The sequence below is a fragment of the Anomaloglossus baeobatrachus genome, chromosome 4, assembly GCF_048569485.1.
Source record: "Anomaloglossus baeobatrachus isolate aAnoBae1 chromosome 4, aAnoBae1.hap1, whole genome shotgun sequence".
Taxonomy (NCBI): Eukaryota; Metazoa; Chordata; class Amphibia; order Anura; family Aromobatidae; genus Anomaloglossus; species Anomaloglossus baeobatrachus.
The window spans coordinates 108,356,979-108,375,640 of NC_134356.1; the positions used below are offsets into that span (position 1 = coordinate 108,356,979).

The 18,662-nt window shown below is 42.5% G+C and overlaps 1 protein-coding gene across 3 annotated transcripts in view; it reads right to left on the minus strand.

Annotated features, from left to right (window-relative positions):
- Nucleotides 1-2,371: 2,371 nt before the first annotated feature.
- KCNIP1 (potassium voltage-gated channel interacting protein 1) overlaps nucleotides 2,372-18,662 on the minus strand; it is a 916,677-nt gene continuing 900,386 nt past the window's right edge. For all 3 annotated transcript variants that reach the window (XM_075342297.1, XM_075342298.1, XM_075342296.1), the window contains 2 exons: nucleotides 17,036-17,098; nucleotides 2,372-2,819 (listed from right to left, as the gene is read on the minus strand). In XM_075342297.1, the coding sequence (XP_075198412.1) occupies nucleotides 2,772-2,819; nucleotides 17,036-17,098 (111 nt within the window). In that variant the 3' untranslated portion in view covers nucleotides 2,372-2,771. The remainder of the gene's footprint in view (nucleotides 2,820-17,035; nucleotides 17,099-18,662) is intronic.

Below are 18,662 nucleotides of genomic sequence, written 5' to 3' on the forward strand. Positions count from 1 at the left end.
TTCTGTTTGGAGGGCTTTGTGGGACACAATATTCTGTATGGAGGTCTATGTGGGGCCCATTATTCTGTTCAGAGGGCTATGTGGGAACATTACTCTGTTTAGAGGGCTATGTGGGACCCATTGTTCTGTATTGAAGGCTATGTGGGGTCCTATATTCTGTAGGGATGACTAATTGGGACCCATTATTTTCTTTGGAGGGCTAAGTGGAGAACATTATTCTGTTTGGGAGGACTTTGTGGGACCCATTATTTTGTATGGAGCACCATGTGGGGCCTATTTAATTTTTCTGTATGAAGGAATATATGGGGACCATTATCCTATTTGGAGGGCTTTGTCGGGCTCAGCATTTTGTATGGAGGGCTATGTGGGGCAAATTATTCTGTTTGGTGGGCTTTGTGGGGCACATTATTCTGTATGAAGGTCTATGTGCAGCCCATTTTTCTGTTTTGAAGGATATGTGGGGCCCATTATTCTGTTTTGAGTGTTATGTGGGGGCCTATAGTTCTGTAGGGATGACTATTTGGGACCCATTATTTTCTTTGGAGGGCTAAGTGGGGAACATTATTCTGTTTAGAGGACTTTGTGGGACCCATTATTTTGTATGGAGGACCATGTGGGGCCTATTTAATTTTTCTGTATGAAGGAATATATGGGGACCATTATTCTATTTGGACGGCTTTGTTGGGCTCAATATTTTGCATGGTAGGCTATGTGGGTCCCTTTGTTCTGTATGGAGGACTATGTGGGGCTCATTCTTTTTGGAGGGCTATGTTGGGCACATTATTCTGTATGAAGGTCTATGTGGAGCCCATTTTTCTGTTTGGAAGGATATGTGGGGCCCATTATTCTGTTTTGAGTGTTATGTGGGGCCTATAGTTCTGTATGGATTACTATGTGGGGCATATTATTCTGTTTGGAGTGCTATGTGGTTTACATTATTCTGTGTGGAGGGCTATATGGGTTACATTATTCTGTATGGATGACTATTCGTGGGGCCCATCATTCTATTTGGAGGGCTATGTGAGGCACATTATTTTGTATGGAGGGGCTGTGTTTGGAAAATTGTTCTGTTTGGAGGGCTATGTGGGACATTATTTTGTTTGGTGGGCTGTGTGGGGCCAAATATTCTGCATAGAGGGCTATGTGGGGCCCATTGTTCTGTTTGGAGGCCTTTTTGGGCACATTTTTCTGTAGGGAGGAATATGTGTGGCATATTTTTCTGTTTGCTGAGCTATGAGGGGCCCATTATTCTGTATTGAGGACTATGTGCGGCCAATTATTCAGTAATGAGGATATGTGGGGCCCATTATTCTATTTGGAGGGCTATGTGGGGCCCATTATTCTGTATCAAAGGCTATGTGAGGCAGATTATTCAGTATGGAGGACTATATGGGGCCCATTCTTCTATTGGAGGGCTATGTTGGGCAGGTTATTCTACATTTAGGGCTATGTTGGGCTCATAATTCTGTTTGGAGGGTTATGTTGAGCCCATAACTCTGTATGAAGGACTATGTCAGGCACATTATTCTGTATTGAGGAGTATGTGGGACCCATTATTCTGCATGTAGGAGTATGTGGGGCCCTTTATTCTGTTTGGAGGGCTATGTGGGCTTATTATTTTGTATGGAGGGCTATGTGGGGCACATTATTCTGTTTGGAGGGCTATGTGGGGCACATTATTCTGTATAGAAGGCATTGTGGGGCACATTATTCTGTATGAAGGACTATGTGGGCACTGTAACTAGGTTGGACTGTGACTTTATTTAATTTTTTAATTTTGGCCTTCTGTGTATTTATTTGACTTTGACTTCCCTGCGCTATACTATGTCATGTACTGTAGTCATAGGTGACAGGGAAATATGGTGAGCGGTGTGCCATCTATTAAGGCTATGTTTAGACTTTGCATTTTCCCAGCATTTTTTTGATGAATTTTTAATGAGTTTGATGCAAATTAAAAGCTGATTTATCAGTCCCAGCAAAAGCAATGAGATTTCATAAAGCTAATACACACAATTGTTTATTTTGCCTGCCTGAAATGGGAAACTGCTGCGTTTTTGCAAAAATGCTTCGTTATGTTTTCATCTAATAGTTTTCCACCACAAACATACATTTATTATGCATAATTTTTTGTTTAATATAAAGTAAAGTCATACAATATGGCACAAAATGGGATATGGATTTACAGCGTTGATTGAACTTTTGACAATACAGATAGTTTATAGATATTAGGAAATGTCATTTATATAAGAAGTGTGAAAATCGTCCTGACTGCTAGAAGTGCAAAATTTCCAGAAACCCCAAAGTGTTAAACATTAGAAACCAGTCAATGTGATAAATTAGTAATAAAAGAGACCATTGGATGTCACTATAGTGTGTTCCTTAAACATATATAAAATTTTATTAATAATAATATAGCTTCCAATCTCAGTAAATGTCTAAAGAAGGTAACGTCACAGATATTCTAACAATATCAGGTTAGAGAAGCAGGAGCATATACAAGGAACAATAAAATGTCTACAAATAACTTAGAAAATAAAAATAAATCAGATATGTGCATTCAAAAAAAAAAAACATGCATTCAGATAGTAAATCCAATGTAAAGAAAGAGAAAAAGTGGAAATTGTTGCTTCTATGGATACATAGAAAATCATTTTCTTCAATATTGAAAAATGTTTCAAATGTCAGGACAATACTTTTTTGTGTTTTGCTGTATTATTTCACAAGGTGAAACTATGTTTCATTGTTGTTCTCCATAGGAATCATCCTTCATGTTACATAACATTTTCAAATAATTGCAGTGATCTCATAATATTGTCATCCTAAAAAAGAAAAACAAAGTTACCATACAAAGTAAGATTACGTTACTATAAGTAACTATTACTTTACATCAAAAATCATTCCAAAAACATGTTATTATGTTAGACTGGAGAACACCACATTTTATTAATGTTCCTTCGGGCTACATTAGGACCAGAATGGTTTTTATCTGTGTGCTGTCTGTGTGTGCAACTAAGGCTGCTTTCACACATCCGTTTTTTCCTGTGCGGCACAATCCGGCGCTTTGCAGAAAAAACGCAACCGTTTTTTTTTTGCCGCCGGTTGCGTTTTTTTGCATAGACTTACATTAGTGCCGTATTGTGCTGCATGGGCTTGCGTTCCGTCCGTTTTTTGCCGCATGCGGCAGATTTAGCCGATGCGGCGGCTGGATGGAACATTGCCTGGCACGTTTTTTTGACCGGCAAAAAAAAAACGCATCGCGTCGCATCCGGCCGATGCTGAGCGATTTGCAATGCATGCCTATGGATGCCGCATGTGGCGTCCTGTGGCAAACACCGCATCCGGCCGCCACATGCGTTTTTTTCCACTGCGCATGCTCAGTAGCCTGCCGCAAGCGGCAAAAACCGGACGGGCCGCATGTAAAAAACATATGCAAAAGATGCGGTTTTGACGCCGCATCTGTTGCATAAGTTTTAGAGCCGGATTGGCCGACTCTGCTAAAACCGGATGTGTGAAAGCAGCCTAAGAGCATATTGTTAGGTGGATCAGACTAGTACATGTAGAAATAGGCAGCTTCTCCTTCCATCCGTGATGTGGACAAGTACACAAAACAGCCCACAATGCCAAATTTGTTTGCAGTTTGCAGACTTGATTGGATTTTTAAAAGGCTCAGCCTGCGTATATTAAAGTAGGCATACTATTTGTATTTGTTTCAACTCTCCATGCAGCCAAGTACACTACTTGAACAACCCCTGCTGAAATGCTGTAGTGCCCAGAGTAAAATATGAAACCTTATACTCAGCTCCTGCACTGGCATAGTATTCTTACGCTGCCAGATATGACAAGCGTGGAACATACATTCAGATCTACTGGTGTCTGAAGCATGACAAAAGTACAACAAACAATACAACAAGTAAGGGGAAACACAACAATGGTGGGCCATAGCTATAGTTAGAGCGGTAAATGGGACACCTTCTGCACTCACCTACAGATGTCCCTACTCTCCTAGCCGAACAGGAACCTGAGGCCCTAAAAAAAAAAACTTTAGAGGCCCTGGCTAGTGCGTTGGCAGGTGGGAGTTGCTAGCCCCACCACTGCACTAATATGACAGAAGGAAAGGTAAGACAAAAAGGAGAAAACAGCAACAACAAAAAAGATAAAGTCCAACTTCAGGAAAAAGCCTTCACAGGAACTTCCACCAAGGCGGCCAGAGTGCAATGGATTTGTATCTTGAGCAAGGATTGGTATAAAACATCTCTATTTAAACCTGAAGGGGTGTGGCTACAAATCAGCTACAGCTTAAACAGTCAGCTAGGAACTGCTGGACAACAAAACTGGCATTAACTCATGAGGCACTGAAAGAAATGAAACCACGTTTAAATGTAGAATCCAAGATGGAAATGAAGGATCCCACCCCTAAATCCATCACTAGTCTCCAAAAATAGAGACCAAGACATGTACCAACAATGTTAGCAGTCTCTCAGAGCTTGTGTAACATTATGTCACGTGAGCAGTATTGCAGCCAATTAGCATCCACAAATTGACTGTATTCCTCATACAACTAAAATTGAAATAAATTAACCAAGTTATTATTTGCAACTATGTATACATACAAAGATAATAGAGTACTAGTTGAAGGAATGTTCCCTGGTTTGATCAGCATCTTATGTGCTGTTTCTATTTGTCTTAGTTAAAACTGTTATTTAATGTTTTTCATGCTTGTCTCTGCTGCCATCTACTGGTCAGACCTTTCGGCTCCTCTGTTTCTTTTGTCCAGCCCATGGGAGTGTCTGATGACCCTCCTGCATTACATCCTGGTATGTTCATTCCAAACCAGAGTTTGTGAGAACAACATCCCTTATTGGAGCTGCTAGAAGCAAAGTCTTCTGTAGTAGCTTCAGAGACAAGCATCACAGGAGAACTACAATGCCAAGTACTTGGACCGCTGTACTTCTGCATGTCCTAACCTTTGGAGAAAATAAACAACCATTGTTTCATCTCATCATGTGCATGTTTAACTCTGGAGCGCTTTGGTCCTGTCTGCCTCACCTATAGGAAAAACGAAGGTAAGATTCTCATAACCTCTCACAACTATGCGTCTTCAATCGCCTTTAAGTGGGGAGAGAACAGTCAGAAGACTGCTTAACAGCCCAAATCAGTCAGAAGACTGCTTAACAGCCCAAAGCAAAAACTTCCTGGAGAGCCCAATCAGTCAGAAGACTGCTTAACAGCCCAAAGTCAAAACTTCCTTGAGAGCCCAATCAGTCAGAAGACTGCTTAACAGCTCAATACCCCGGCTACAGATCCCTAAGAACCCTGTAACTTCACTTGTAATCTGCCTACCAACAAGCCTTGTGCACTAGTCTGCCTGCAACAGTGCATGCCTGGACAAGCCTAAGGGGAAGCTCTCCCATCTGCCACATCCTGTGTCACCTCTGCTTGCATTGTAAAGGGACAGTTTATGCACCTGCTGTTTCTCTCTTGCTACAGTTAGGTCCAGAAATATTTGGACAGTGACACAATGTTCGCGAGTTGGGCTCTGCATGCCACCACATTGGATTTGAATTGAAACCTCTACAACAGAATTCAAATGCAGATTGTAATGTTTAATTTGAAGGTTTGAACAAAAATGTCTGATAGAAATTGTAGGAATTGTACACATTTCTTTACAAACACTCCACATTTTAGGAGGTCAAAAGTAATTGGACAAATAAACCAAACCCAAACAAAATATTTTTATTTTCAATATTTTGTTGCGAATCCTTTGGAGGCAATCACTGCCTTAAGTCTGGAACCCATGGACATCACCAAACGCTGGGTTTCCTCCTTCTTAATGCTTTGCCAGGCATTTACAGCCGCAGCCTTCAGGTCTTGCTTGTTTGTGGGTCTTTCCGTCTTAAGTCTGGATTTAAGCAAGTGAAATGCATGCTCAATTGGGTTAAGATCTGGTGATTGACTTGGCCATTGGAGAATGTTCCACATTTTTGCACTCATGAACTCCTGGGTAGCTTTGGCTGTATGCTTGGGGTCATTGTCCATCTGTACTATGAAGCGCCGTCCGATCAACTTTGCGGCATTTGGCTGAATCTGGGCTGAAAGTATATCCCTGTACACTTCAGAATTCATCCGGCTACTCTTGTCTGCTGTTATGTCATCAATAAACACAAGTGACCCAGTGCCATTGAAAGCCATGCATGCCCATGCCATCACGTTGCCTCCACCATGTTTTACAGAGGATGTGGTGTGCCTTGGATCATGTGCCGTTCCCTTTCTTCTCCAAACTTTTTTCTTCCCATCATTCTGGTACAGGTTGATCTTGGTCTCATCTGTCCATAGAATACTTTTCCAGAACTGAGCTAGCTTCATGAAGTGTTTTTCAGCAAATTTAACTCTGGCCTGTCTATTTTTGGAATTGATGAATGGTTTGCATCTAGATGTGAACCCTTTGTATTTACTTTCATGGAGTCTTCTCTTTACTGTTGACTTAGAGACAGATACACCTACTTCACTGAGAGTGTTCTGGACTTCAGTTGATGTTGTGAACGGGTTCTTCTTCACCAAAGAAAGTATGCGGCGATCATCCACCACTTGTCATCCGTGGACGCCCAGGCCTTTTTGAGTTCCCAAGCTCACCAGTCAATTCCTTTTTTCGCAGAATCTACCTGACTGTTGATTTTGCTACTCCAAGCATGTCTGCTATCTCTCTGATGTATTTTTTCTTTTTTTTCAGCCTCAGGATGTTCTGCTTCACCTCAATTGAGAGTTCCTTAGACCGCATGTTGTCTGGTCACAGCAACAGCTTCCAAATGCAAAACCACACACCTGTAATCAACCCCAGACCTTTTAACTACTTCATTGATTACAGGTTAACGAGGGAGACGCCTTCAGAGTTAATTGCAGCCCTTAGAGTTCCTTGTCCAATTACTTTTGGTCCCTTGAAAAAGAGGAGGCTATGCATTACAGAGCTATGATTCCTAAACCCTTTCTCCGATTTGGATGTGAAAACTCTCATATTGCAGCTGGGAGTGTGCACTTTCAGCCCATATTATATATATAATTGTATTTCTGAACATGTTTTTGTAAACAGCTAAAATAACAAAACTTGTGTCACTGTCCAAATATTTCTGGACCTAACTGTATACCCCTTCTATAGACTTGCAGTACATTATACCTCATTACTGCATATTGCTGGACTGCGAACCTCAAGTTTTGCTAAAGACACCTTGGGAATTTCATCAGGGAGTCCTTGCAGAGCTGCACAACAATTTTCGGGCCCCTATTCAAAAGTGAAGTTTCTTAAAGAGACAGTATACCTTAAATCAAAATGGCCGAAAAAGACCTCGGACAGTTCCCCACTGCTGAAACAGAGCAAATACAATCTGATACTGTCCATTATGAAGCCCATGAGGCAGATCCCGCGCTTCCAGCAGACCAAGTTGTCCGACCGAAGCGCTCTTCCAAACCCGCAATAAAGGCCTCTGAAAACTATCACACTATGAAAGATGAGCTATGTGAACACCTGGAAGAACAGTGGGAACGAGTCACCTATTACATGTCAAGACTTGAATCCTCATCAGGTGATGCCGCATGCTTACTAGCCGCTATGGAACGGCTGAACACAGCTCATGAAAGATACAAGAGACTGTCAACAAGGTACATTACCTTTCTAAAAGACTCTAAAATTGATGAAGCTTTTTCAGACCTGAGCAAGGCAGAAGAGGTGGACAAGGAAAGAGATGCCAAGGTGCAAGATGCCATAGACAAGGCAGAACACTGTATCTCTCACCAGCAAGAAACTAGATCACACCGATCAACCTCATCTAGACGTTCCTCTCGGTCATCCGGGTCATCATCCTCAAGAAGCTCAGCCCTGAGCGACAGGATACTAGAGGCCCGCATAAGAGCAGAGGAATCCAAGGTGAGACATTCCTTCACAGAAAGAGAAGTAGAGGAAGAAGCCAAAAGGGCAGAAGCAGAAGCCCTTGCAAAAGCAGAAGCCGCTAAAGCAGAAGCCCATGCAAAAGCAGAAGCCGCTAAAGCAGAAGCCAAAAGGGCAGAAGCAGAAGCCCTTGCAAAAGCAGAAGCTGCTAAAGCAGAAGCCCTTGCAAAAGCAGAAGCCGCTAAAGCAGAAGCCCATGCAAAAGCAGAAGCCGCTAAAGCAGAAGCCAAAAGGGCAGAAGCCCTTGCAAAAGCAGAAGCTGCTAAAGCAGAAGCCCTTGCAAAAGCAGAAGCCGCTAAAGCAGAAGAGCATGCAAAAGCAGAAGCCGCTAAAGCAAAAGCCAAAAGGGCAGAAGCGGAGGCTCGGATAAAGATTCTTCGGTCACAGATGGAAGAGGAAGTTGCTAAAGTGAGACTACTTGAGCAAGCTTTGATCCAAGGTCCTGATCCAGCTCACTCGCTACCACTGGAAGCAGACAATCCAGTTGATCGCACAAGAGACTATGTACTGAATCAGTTACCTGTAGCAACCCCGGTTTGCAGTACCGTCCAAGCCGACAACACCGAAACCTCCAATTTACCTCTATCAGTGCCAGTACCACCTAAAGCACCCGAGCAAATTAATAACAGTCACCAAGAGGTGCCCTCTCAAACACAGTCACCATGGCAAGATGGCAACCAAGTGTTTCCTGACCCACTTCCACAGCTCAAGCAGCGGTCATCAGAATCTACAGAGGCTAAACCACAGCTCAACCCTGCAGCAACGTCATTCTACCCGGGAACATCTCATCCATTCACGCCAGGCAGCCCATATGCCCCAGGGGCATCACGAGTCGTCATGGCAACAAGTGGTGAGAAATCAGACATGTTTGAATTTGCCAGGTTCATGGTGAGCAGAGAGCTAATCAACACTAGTCTCACGAAATTTGATGATCGTGCAGAGAGCTACAGGGCCTGGAAAGCAACTTTTAAGGCAGCCATCGCCAATCTCAACTTAACTGCAGAACAGGAGCTTGACCTCCTGATCAAGTGGTTGGGCCCAGGCTCTACAAACCGTATCAAGAGCCTCAGAACCGTCTATGTGGGACAAGCAGAAGCAGGTCTCGCTGCTGCATGGCAAAGACTGGAACGCACCTTTGGCAGCGCAGAAGCAATAGAGAAAGCCCTATTCAAGAGACTGCAGGACATCCCAAGGATCAACCTTAAAGAAGTCCACAAGCTTCAAGACCTAAGTGATCTGCTCATGGAGCTGGAGCTCGCCAAAAGAGATCCTCGTCTGTCTGGGCTGTGCTACCTGGATACAGCCCATGGAGTGAACCCAATCGTGGTGAAGCTGCCATACAGTATGCAGGAGAAATGGGCAACGTCAGTCTCAAGGTACAAAAGAGTGCATGACGTCACCTTTCCCCCATTTATTCACTTCTGCAAGTTCATCGACGAGCAGGCCCAGATGAGGAACGACCCCAGCCTCGACTTCCTAGAGTTCAACACTTCGGCAGCTGCAACATCATCATCATCAAGGTATGAAGGAGCCATACACAAACGCAGAGACATTAAGAACACTGTGAGTGTCAGGAAGACTGAGCTACCATCACCTGCAGCACCCACAGATAAACAGTACACCATCTCATCACGAGATAAGTCTTTCAATCAAGAATGTCCCATCCATAAAAAAACGCATTCACTGAACGAGTGCAGAGGGTTTAGATCCAAAACCCTACAGGAGCGCAAGAAAGTCCTCACAGAGCTTGGGATCTGTTTCAAATGCTGCGCATCACTTGAGCACATGGCCAAGGACTGTAAATCCATCATCAAGTGTGAGGAGTGTCATAGCGAAAAACACGTTTCAGCCATGCACCCAAACCAGCTAGCTAGAGACACACCGGCTGCAGTCACCACCGCTCCCACTCCAAGTCATGGCGGGGAGTCCAAGAATCAGACTGACACCACCACAGCCATCTCCTGCTCATGCTCAGAGGTATGTGGAGAGGGCCAAATGCAGAAATGTTGTGCCCGAATATGCCTCATCAAGGTTTATCCCGAGGGACATCCAGAAAAGGCAATGAAGGTGTATGCCATCATAGACCACCAAAGCAACCGGTCCCTGGCAGGAACCAAATTCTTTGAAGCCTTCGGAATTAATGGATCATCAGAACCCTACACCTTGAACACCTACCCGGGTCGCATAGAGACTAGCGGCAGAAGAGCCCAGGGATTCATTGCTTCTCCTATCAATGGGAAGACTGAAATACCTCTACCAACGCTCGTTGAATGTGACCAAATACCCAGCCACAGGAATGAAATTCCTACCCCAGAAGCTGCATTTCATCAACCACACCTAAGACACCTCGCTAGTGTTATCCCACCTCTGGACAATAACGCAGAGATTCTACTCCTGCTCGGCAGAGACAATCTAAGGGTACACAAGGTGTGACAACAGTGTAATGGGCCTGACTATGCACCATACGCCCAGAGACTGGACTTGGGATGGGTAGTCATAGGAAATGCGTGCGTTGATCGATCAGAAATGGACTCCTTCAAGACTTATGTGCATGGAGATGGGCGCACAACCTGCTTAAAGCCATGTCCTCATCACTATGGAGTGAAAGAGAAGTCTCCAGACACAATACAGCTACCTGACATCGCTTCTTCTCTGCATATCGACAACTTGGGAAGATCAGTCTTTCTCACAACCAAGGATGACGATAAAGTAGCCTTGTTCAGTAGAGGACAGAGAATTCATCGGAATAATGGACTGTGAATTTTCAAAAGACAAAACCAACCACTGGGTCTCTCCATTACCCTTCCGATCTACCAGGGTAAAACTCCCAAACAACCGATCAAGCTCAGACTAGGTGTAACTCTCTTCAGCGTTCCATGAACAGCAAGCCTGAAATGAGAGAACACAGCGTCGCCTTTATGGACAAGGAAGTCTGCAACAACCTAGCAGAACCTGTACCAACTGAACTGAAACCTGCAGATCACGCAACTAGACCTATGTCTATAAGTTCTTTTGCTAATTCTTCGCTCACAGGTCCAGAGTTCATGCTGAGACAGTCAGAAGAAGGTGTCCAGAAAGCCTTCAGCATCCTAGATCCAGACAACGATCCAGATGTCCGAGCTGAAGTCAATGTCCTGGCCACCAGTGCAGAAAAAACGTCCATCCTCGGTTGCCAACATTTTGAACATTTCTCTAGCTGGATGAGGCTCGTCAGGACTGTCGCTAGGTTAGTGCACATCGCCAGATGTTATCATACGGACCTTAAAAACAAAGACTGTCATCGCTGGCATGTCTGCCACAAACCCCTTTCTGCTGAGGACATCTCCCATAGCGAGTCCCTCATAATACACCACCTCCAACATGAGTGAATTCGCCATAGAATGGAAGTGTTTATACAACAAACAGCAGATTCCATTAAGAAGTCCTCTCGCCAATTTAAACCCAGTCATCGACAGTTTCGGCTTACTGAGAGTTGGCGGTCTTTTAATCAGGCTCATCTTGGAGTTGCAGAACAAAATCCTCTCATCATTCCCAACAAACACCATGTTACAGTCTTGCTGATCCGACACCACCATGAAAAGACTGAACACCAAGGCAGGCAAATTACAGAAGGTGCTTTACGGTCTGCCGGCCTCTGGATTATTGGGATGAAGAGACATGTAGCACAAATACTACACGATTGTGTGCACTGTTGTAAAGCGAGAGGAAAACAACTGTACCAACAAATGGCTGACTTGCCTACAGACAGACTTTCTACAGAGCCACCTTTCACCTACGTGGGCCTAGACGTTTTCGGACCATGGATGGTGTCCACACGTAGAACTCGCGGAGGCCAAGCAAACAGTAAGCGGTGGGCTGTGTTATTCACCTGCATAAGTGTTCGAGCCGTTCATATTGAGGTGTTAGAGTCCATGGATACCTCCAGCCTAATCAATGCCTTGAGAAGGTTCCTTGCCATCAGAGGACCAGTGAAACAGCTCAGGTCTGACCGTGGAAGCAACTTCGTCGGTGCATGTAGAGAACTGAACATTGACACCAAACCTATCCAAGATCAGCTGGCAGAGAAAGGTTGCACCTGGATCTTCAATCCCCCTCACAGTTCTCACATGGGAGGCTCCTGGGAGAGGATGATCGGGATTTCACGCAACATCTTGAACTCCATGCTAATGGACGTCAATTCCTCAAGACTCACACATGAGACTCTAGTCACTCTTTTAGCTGAAGTCTCAGCCATTATCAATTCAAGACCCCTTGTGCCGGTGACCATGGATCCAGAAACACCAACCATATTGACTCCTACTATTCTTATTACCCAAAAAACTGACAACGCGGTAATGCGCAGCGGAGAGTTCACCCACGCGAACGCTTATCAAAAACACTGGAAACGGGTTCAATACTTGGCTGACTACTTCTGGAACTGATGGAGGAAGGAATACCTCACCATTCTTCAAGGAAGAAAGAAGTGGTGACATCCCAAGCCGAACCTTAAAGAAGGAGACCTAGTCCTCATGAAAGACCAGACCACAGAAAGGACTGACTGGCCTATGGGACTTATTACTAGGATACTGCCTAGTCAGGACGGCAATGTTCGGAAGGTGGAGCTAAAGGTCATCAGGAAAGGTGAGACGAAGACCTTTGCAAGGCCAATCCACTAACTTGTTCTGCTTTTGCCCATAGAGAGCGTCCCTACAGGATGAACGCTACCGGACCTGAACTTTGAGCCATCCGTCTTGTTTGGACTCAATTGATCTTGTTTTTGCATTTAACATGCCTTTCCTTTCAGGTTGTATTATGGACTCAATAGTGAAATCCCCAAAGTGAATTTCAGACGGGGAGTGTGCTGTTTCTATTTGTCTTAGTTAAAACTGATATTTAATATTTTTCATGCTTGTCTCTGCTGCCATCTACTGGTCAGACCTTTCGGCTCCTCTGTTTCTTTTGTCCAGCCCATGGGAGTGTCTGGTGACCCTCTTGCATCACATCCTGATATGTTCATTCCAAACCAGAGTTTGTGAGAACAACATCCCTTATTGGAGCTGCTAGAGGCAAAGTCTTCTGACCCTAGTAGCTTCAGAGACAAGCACCACAGGAGAACTACAACGCCAAGTACTTGGACCGCTGTACTTCTGCATGTTCTAACCTTTGGAGAAAATAAACCACCATTGTTTCATCTCAGCATGTGCATGTTTAACTCTGGAGCGCTCTGGTCCTGTCTGCCTCACCTATAGGAAAAATGAAGGTAAGATTCTCACAACCTCTCACAACTACGCGCCTTCAATCGCCTTTAAGTGGGGACAGAACATCTTACCTCAGGCAATGGTCTGAGGTGTCTCCCAAGGGATAGCATTTTGCTACAACTTTAGAGTGAGATTCTGTAGCTTCTCAAAACTAGTTGTTAAACTGAGACCCAGTTGAGAAAGTGGTAGAAGGTCTAGATATGATGGTATTCACATACTTCAGATGTAATTACAATTGCATGTACATAAATTACATACAGCAGGGTGATACGTCAATGTTCAGCCACTTTGCAGACATTGCCATGAGTTGCAGTTTCAGCTAAGAGAAAAGCAACTTTATTCAAATTAACTGCTATAGTGAGTGTGAAAGAGCTTGTGAGTGTGATTTGTTTCTAAGTGTGATTTGGTTTAAGTGTGTGACTTGTGATTTAATTAATTTAGTTCAGGCAATTTAGAAGGGGGTAATTATTAATACTAATTCACTGTTTTGTATTTATTAGAAAAAAACAGCCTTGAATCTTATGGATCCATACAATTCCTCTGGGGTCTTTCTTTCATGACACCTGCTGTCCCACCCCCTTTATCTTGGGTACCATCCATGGCTTGATTGGGACATATATGGAGAACATCAAGGAATATGGTGAAACCGTTCCATTTATTATGTCCCACTAGTTGATAGCATTTCCAGTGGCTTTATATTGATTGTTTATACACTGGGCCATTTGTGATTATATTGCAATATTACTGCGTACATAAGAGCTATTAGGGTTCACTATACCCTCTAGTGCACTTTTGGTTTCTAGCACATGTGCACTTTGTTTTTTGTTTGTCTTGTCCCTGAGGTTTAGTGCAATATTACTTATTTGCACAATCCTACAGGTTCACTACCAGCGGGCCTTTTTGCACAGCCCCGCGGGTATAGGTGTTTATGTATAAATGTTTGTTTCTATTTTACCTATGAATTGATTAAATGTTATATTTTAATTGTATTCTACCTTTGCTTTACCACCAAAGAGCAAAACATTTTGTGACACAACTGTAGTATGAATATGCTTACTGAACCCCATAGATGAATCTATTGAGGGGTGCAGTTTGTAATATGGGGTCACTTGTTGGGGATTTCTGCTGTTCTAGCACTCAGGAGCTCTGTCTATGTGACATGGCACCTCCAAACCATTCCAACTAAAATATGGCGCTTCTAGCCTTCTTCACTTTGTACTCAGCCTTAGAAGTAGTGTTTGACCACATACGGGTATTGGCACACTCAGGAAAAACTGCATACATTTTGTGGTCCATTATCTCCTGTTACCCTAGTGAAAATTAAAAATTTGGAGTGAAAGCAACATTTTAATAGCTAAAAATGTAAGTTTTCATTTTCACCAAACATTTACCTAATTTCCTTGAGGGCTCTAGTTTCCAAAATGGGGGTCACTTTTTGGATGTTTCCCCTGTTATGACATCTTAGGGGCTTTGCCAATGTGACACAGCACCTGAAAACCATTCTATCTAAATGTGAATTAAAATATTGTGCTCCTTCCCTTCTTCACTTTGTACTGTGCCTCAAAAGTAGTTTTTCAACCACGAATGGGGCATTGGCGAACTCAGGAGAAATTGCACAGCAAATTGTATGGTGCATTATCTCCTGTTACCCTTGTGAAAATGAAAGATTTGGGGTTAAAGCAACAATTTTGTGTTGAAAATGTATTTTTTCATTTTCATGCTCAACATTATAAAACTCCAAGAAACAGATGGAGGTTCAAGGTGCTCACTAAACATCTAGTTAAATTCCTTTAGGGTCTGTCTGTCCAAATACAGTCACTTTTGGGAAATTTCCATTGTTTAGAAATATCGGGGCTCTCCAAACGTAACGGGGTGCCACTAACAATTCCAGACAATTTTACATTTAAAAAGTCAAATAGTGCTTCTTCCCTTCTGAGCCCTGCCATAAGCCCTTTTGAAAATGAAAAAGTTGGGTTAAAGCAACAATTTTGTAATAAAAATGTATTTTTTTCATTTTCAAGGCTCAACGTTATAAAATTCTGTGAAGCACTTGAAGGTTCAAGATTCTCAACAAAAATCTAGATAAATTCCTTGAGTGGTTCACTTTTCAAAACGGGGTCACTTCTGGGGGATTTCAATTGTTTACGCATATCCGAGGCTCTCCAAAAGTGACATGGCAACGCTAACAATTCCAGACAATTTTACAATCAAAAAGTCAAATCTTGCTCCTTCCCTTCCAAGCCCTGTCATGTAGTTTTAAAAGTAGTTTTGCACCACATATGGGGTACTCAGAAAAAATTACACAACAAATTGTATGGTACATTTTGTCCTGTTACCATGTAAAAATGAAAGATTTGGAGTTAAACCTGAGGGTTCAAGGTGCTCACCAAACACTGGATAAATTCCTTGAGGGATCTAATTTCCAAAATAAGGTCACATGTGGGAAGTTTCCACTGTTTAGTAATCAAGGTCTCTGCAAACGTGACATGGCATCCGCTATCTATTCCAGACAATTTTGCTCTCTAAAATAAAAATGGCTCTTCTTACCTTCTGAGCCCTGCCATGTGCCCAAGCAATAGATTTCCACCAAACTCAGTGTACTCAGCATAAATTGCTCAACAATTGTATGATGCATTTTCTCTTGTTACCCCTGTTAAAATGCCAAATTTGAGGCTAAACTAAAATTTTTGAGTATTTTCTGTCACTGGGCCTCTCACAGTAACGTCAAATGAGATATAGTTCCTAAAAAATGGTTTTGTAAATTATGTTGGAAAAATGAGAAATTGGTGATAAACTTTTAACCCTTCTTACTTCCTAACAAAAGAAAAAATATGTTTCAAACATTGTGCTGATATAAAGTTAAATGTGGGAAATGTTGTTAACTATTTTGTGTGACATAACTGTTTGGTTTATGGGCATAAAAATGCAAAATTTGAAAATTGCAACATTTTCACTAATAATTGCAAAAAATATCCAAAATTTACCAGTATCATGAAGTTCAATATGTCATGAAAAAGCAGTCTTAGCATCACTACGATCAGTTGAAAGGTTCCAGAGTTTACACCATAAAGTGATACTGGTCAGAATTGATAAAAAACTCCTGGTCAGAAAGGTGAAAACTGGCTGGAGAGTGACGGGGTTAAAACAGGTGTTGGAAATATCTACCATTTGCATTCAAGCACGCCTACACACTCACACAAGTTGGGAAGACCACTCGGGGTGAGGATTTTTCTTGTCATTGTTGCTGAAGTTCATTTTACTCTAACTTCTCATGAACCAAAGTATGTACAGTCCAAATTTGGGATTATTCATAACGAATCCCAAAGTACTATTTCAGTATTCATCACGAATAACGAACCTAATGTAAGTCAATGGGGAACCCAAGCATTTTTATTGAAGATTTCATTACTCGTGATGAATACCGGAATAGTACTTTGGGATTCGTTACAAATAATACGAACCCAAATAGTTACTATTCGCTCATCACTATTTACAAAGAAAATTCCGGTTAAAGGTTAGCATGAATCATCCTGTATTTCATACACAGGAGCTTGTGAAAAATCTCTATTTTAAGTGGATACTATAACAAAAGGCCATTGTGGGGCATCAGTCACTGACAACCATTTATGGTTTATGTCATACCTATTTAATAACTTTTATGATGTATCGTTGATTAATGGATGTCATTATATACTAAGGAAGATTGGTATGTTAAAAGGGTGCCTAAGAGAGGTTTCTGTTATCCATAGGCTATAAGGGTGTCCATATAACTGATAGTTTAATGAAGTCCATTAAATAAGGATGCCACCGTTAGGCCTATGTTTAATTCATATTTCAAAAGCATTTGTTAATGATTTCTTACCTCTTGACATGACTCAATGAATTCATCCAAGGTTACAACTCCATCCTTATTTTTGTCCATTTTCTAAAAAATAAAATTTCAAATTTGATTCATCTTCATGGCTTTTCTTATCATGACTATAATAGAGAGAACATTTTAATAAAGCCAAAATCGTCCTGACTATAAAAAAATAATTTGTAGATATTTTACAGTACAAGTGGTCAAATTTGGCACACAGCATGGGAATGGTGAGCGGTGATATAATAAATGAAGAATTTTAAAAAGAATTTTAGATTTATCTTGAGATTAAATAGATTGATAGTTATTGTAGATGATATCAGTATACAGAATATAAGCATATAAAAACAATATAAATGAAAATGTACTGTTTAAAACTGACTACAATAAATCAAGCATATTACATAGCCACAGAAACAGAGTCATGATTAGTACATAGGTAAAAGGAAAAAAAAGAGAGACAAGCGCCCGTAGGGTAGTATGGTATGAAAGGTAAGGGGTGGAGGTGAAATGTTGCTCACCTATTAAAGCTGTGATTGTCACAACTGCATTAAAAGCGTTTTAGATGAATCAGTGGCTGCAGTTGTCCAGCAGACATAAGGTCTTCTGCATAATACGCACAATGAAATGGAGAAAAGGCATTATAATGACCATGCTACTGCAGTAGAAGAGGAATCCAGATTCCATGATAGTTGAGAATTATATCATCACGTATTTCAGGCTCGGAATGAGCCCTTTTTCAAATATAAACTGCACAGCATAGTACATTCTAGTTTATACTTTAAAAAGGGCTCATTCCTAGCCTGAAATGTGTAATTAAGCTATTTCTCAAGTACCTTGGAGTCTGGATTCCGTAGTACAAAGGTACAGTAAAGCTGGTGTCACACATAACGACGACGACAATGACGTCGCTGCTACGTCACCATTTTCTGTGACGTTGCAGCGACGTCCCGTCGCTGTCGCTGTGTGTGACATCCAGCAACGACCTGGCCCCTGCTGTGAGGTCGCCGGTCGTTGCTGAATGTCCAGCTTCATTTTTTGGTCGTCACTCTCCCGCTGTGACACACACATCGCTGTGTGTGACAGCGAGAGAGCGACGAAATGAAGCGATCAGGAGCCGGCACTGGCAGCTGCGGTAAGCTGTAACCAGCGTAAACATCGGGTAACCAAGGGAAGACCTTTCCCTAGTTACCCGATGTTTACACTGGTTACCAGCCTCCGCTCTTGCTGCCAGTGCTGGCTCCTGCACTGTGACATGTGGCTGCAGTATGCATCGGGTAATTAACCCGATGTATACTGTAGCAAGGAGAGCAAGGAGCCAGCGCTAAGCAGTGCGCGCGGCTCCTTGCTCTCTGCACTGTGACATGTAGCTGCAGCACACATCGGGTTAATTAACCCGATGTGTACTGTACTTAGGAGAGCAAGGAGCCAGCGCTAAGTGCGGCTCCCTGCTCTCTGCACATGTAGCACAGCGACGTTATGATCGCTGCTTCTGCTGTGTTTGACAGCTAAGCAGCGATCATAACAGCGACTTACAAGGTCGCTGTTACGTCACCGAAAATGGTGACGTAACAGCGACGTCGTTGTCGCTGTTGCTTAGTGTGACACCAGCATAACACAACCAAGCTTA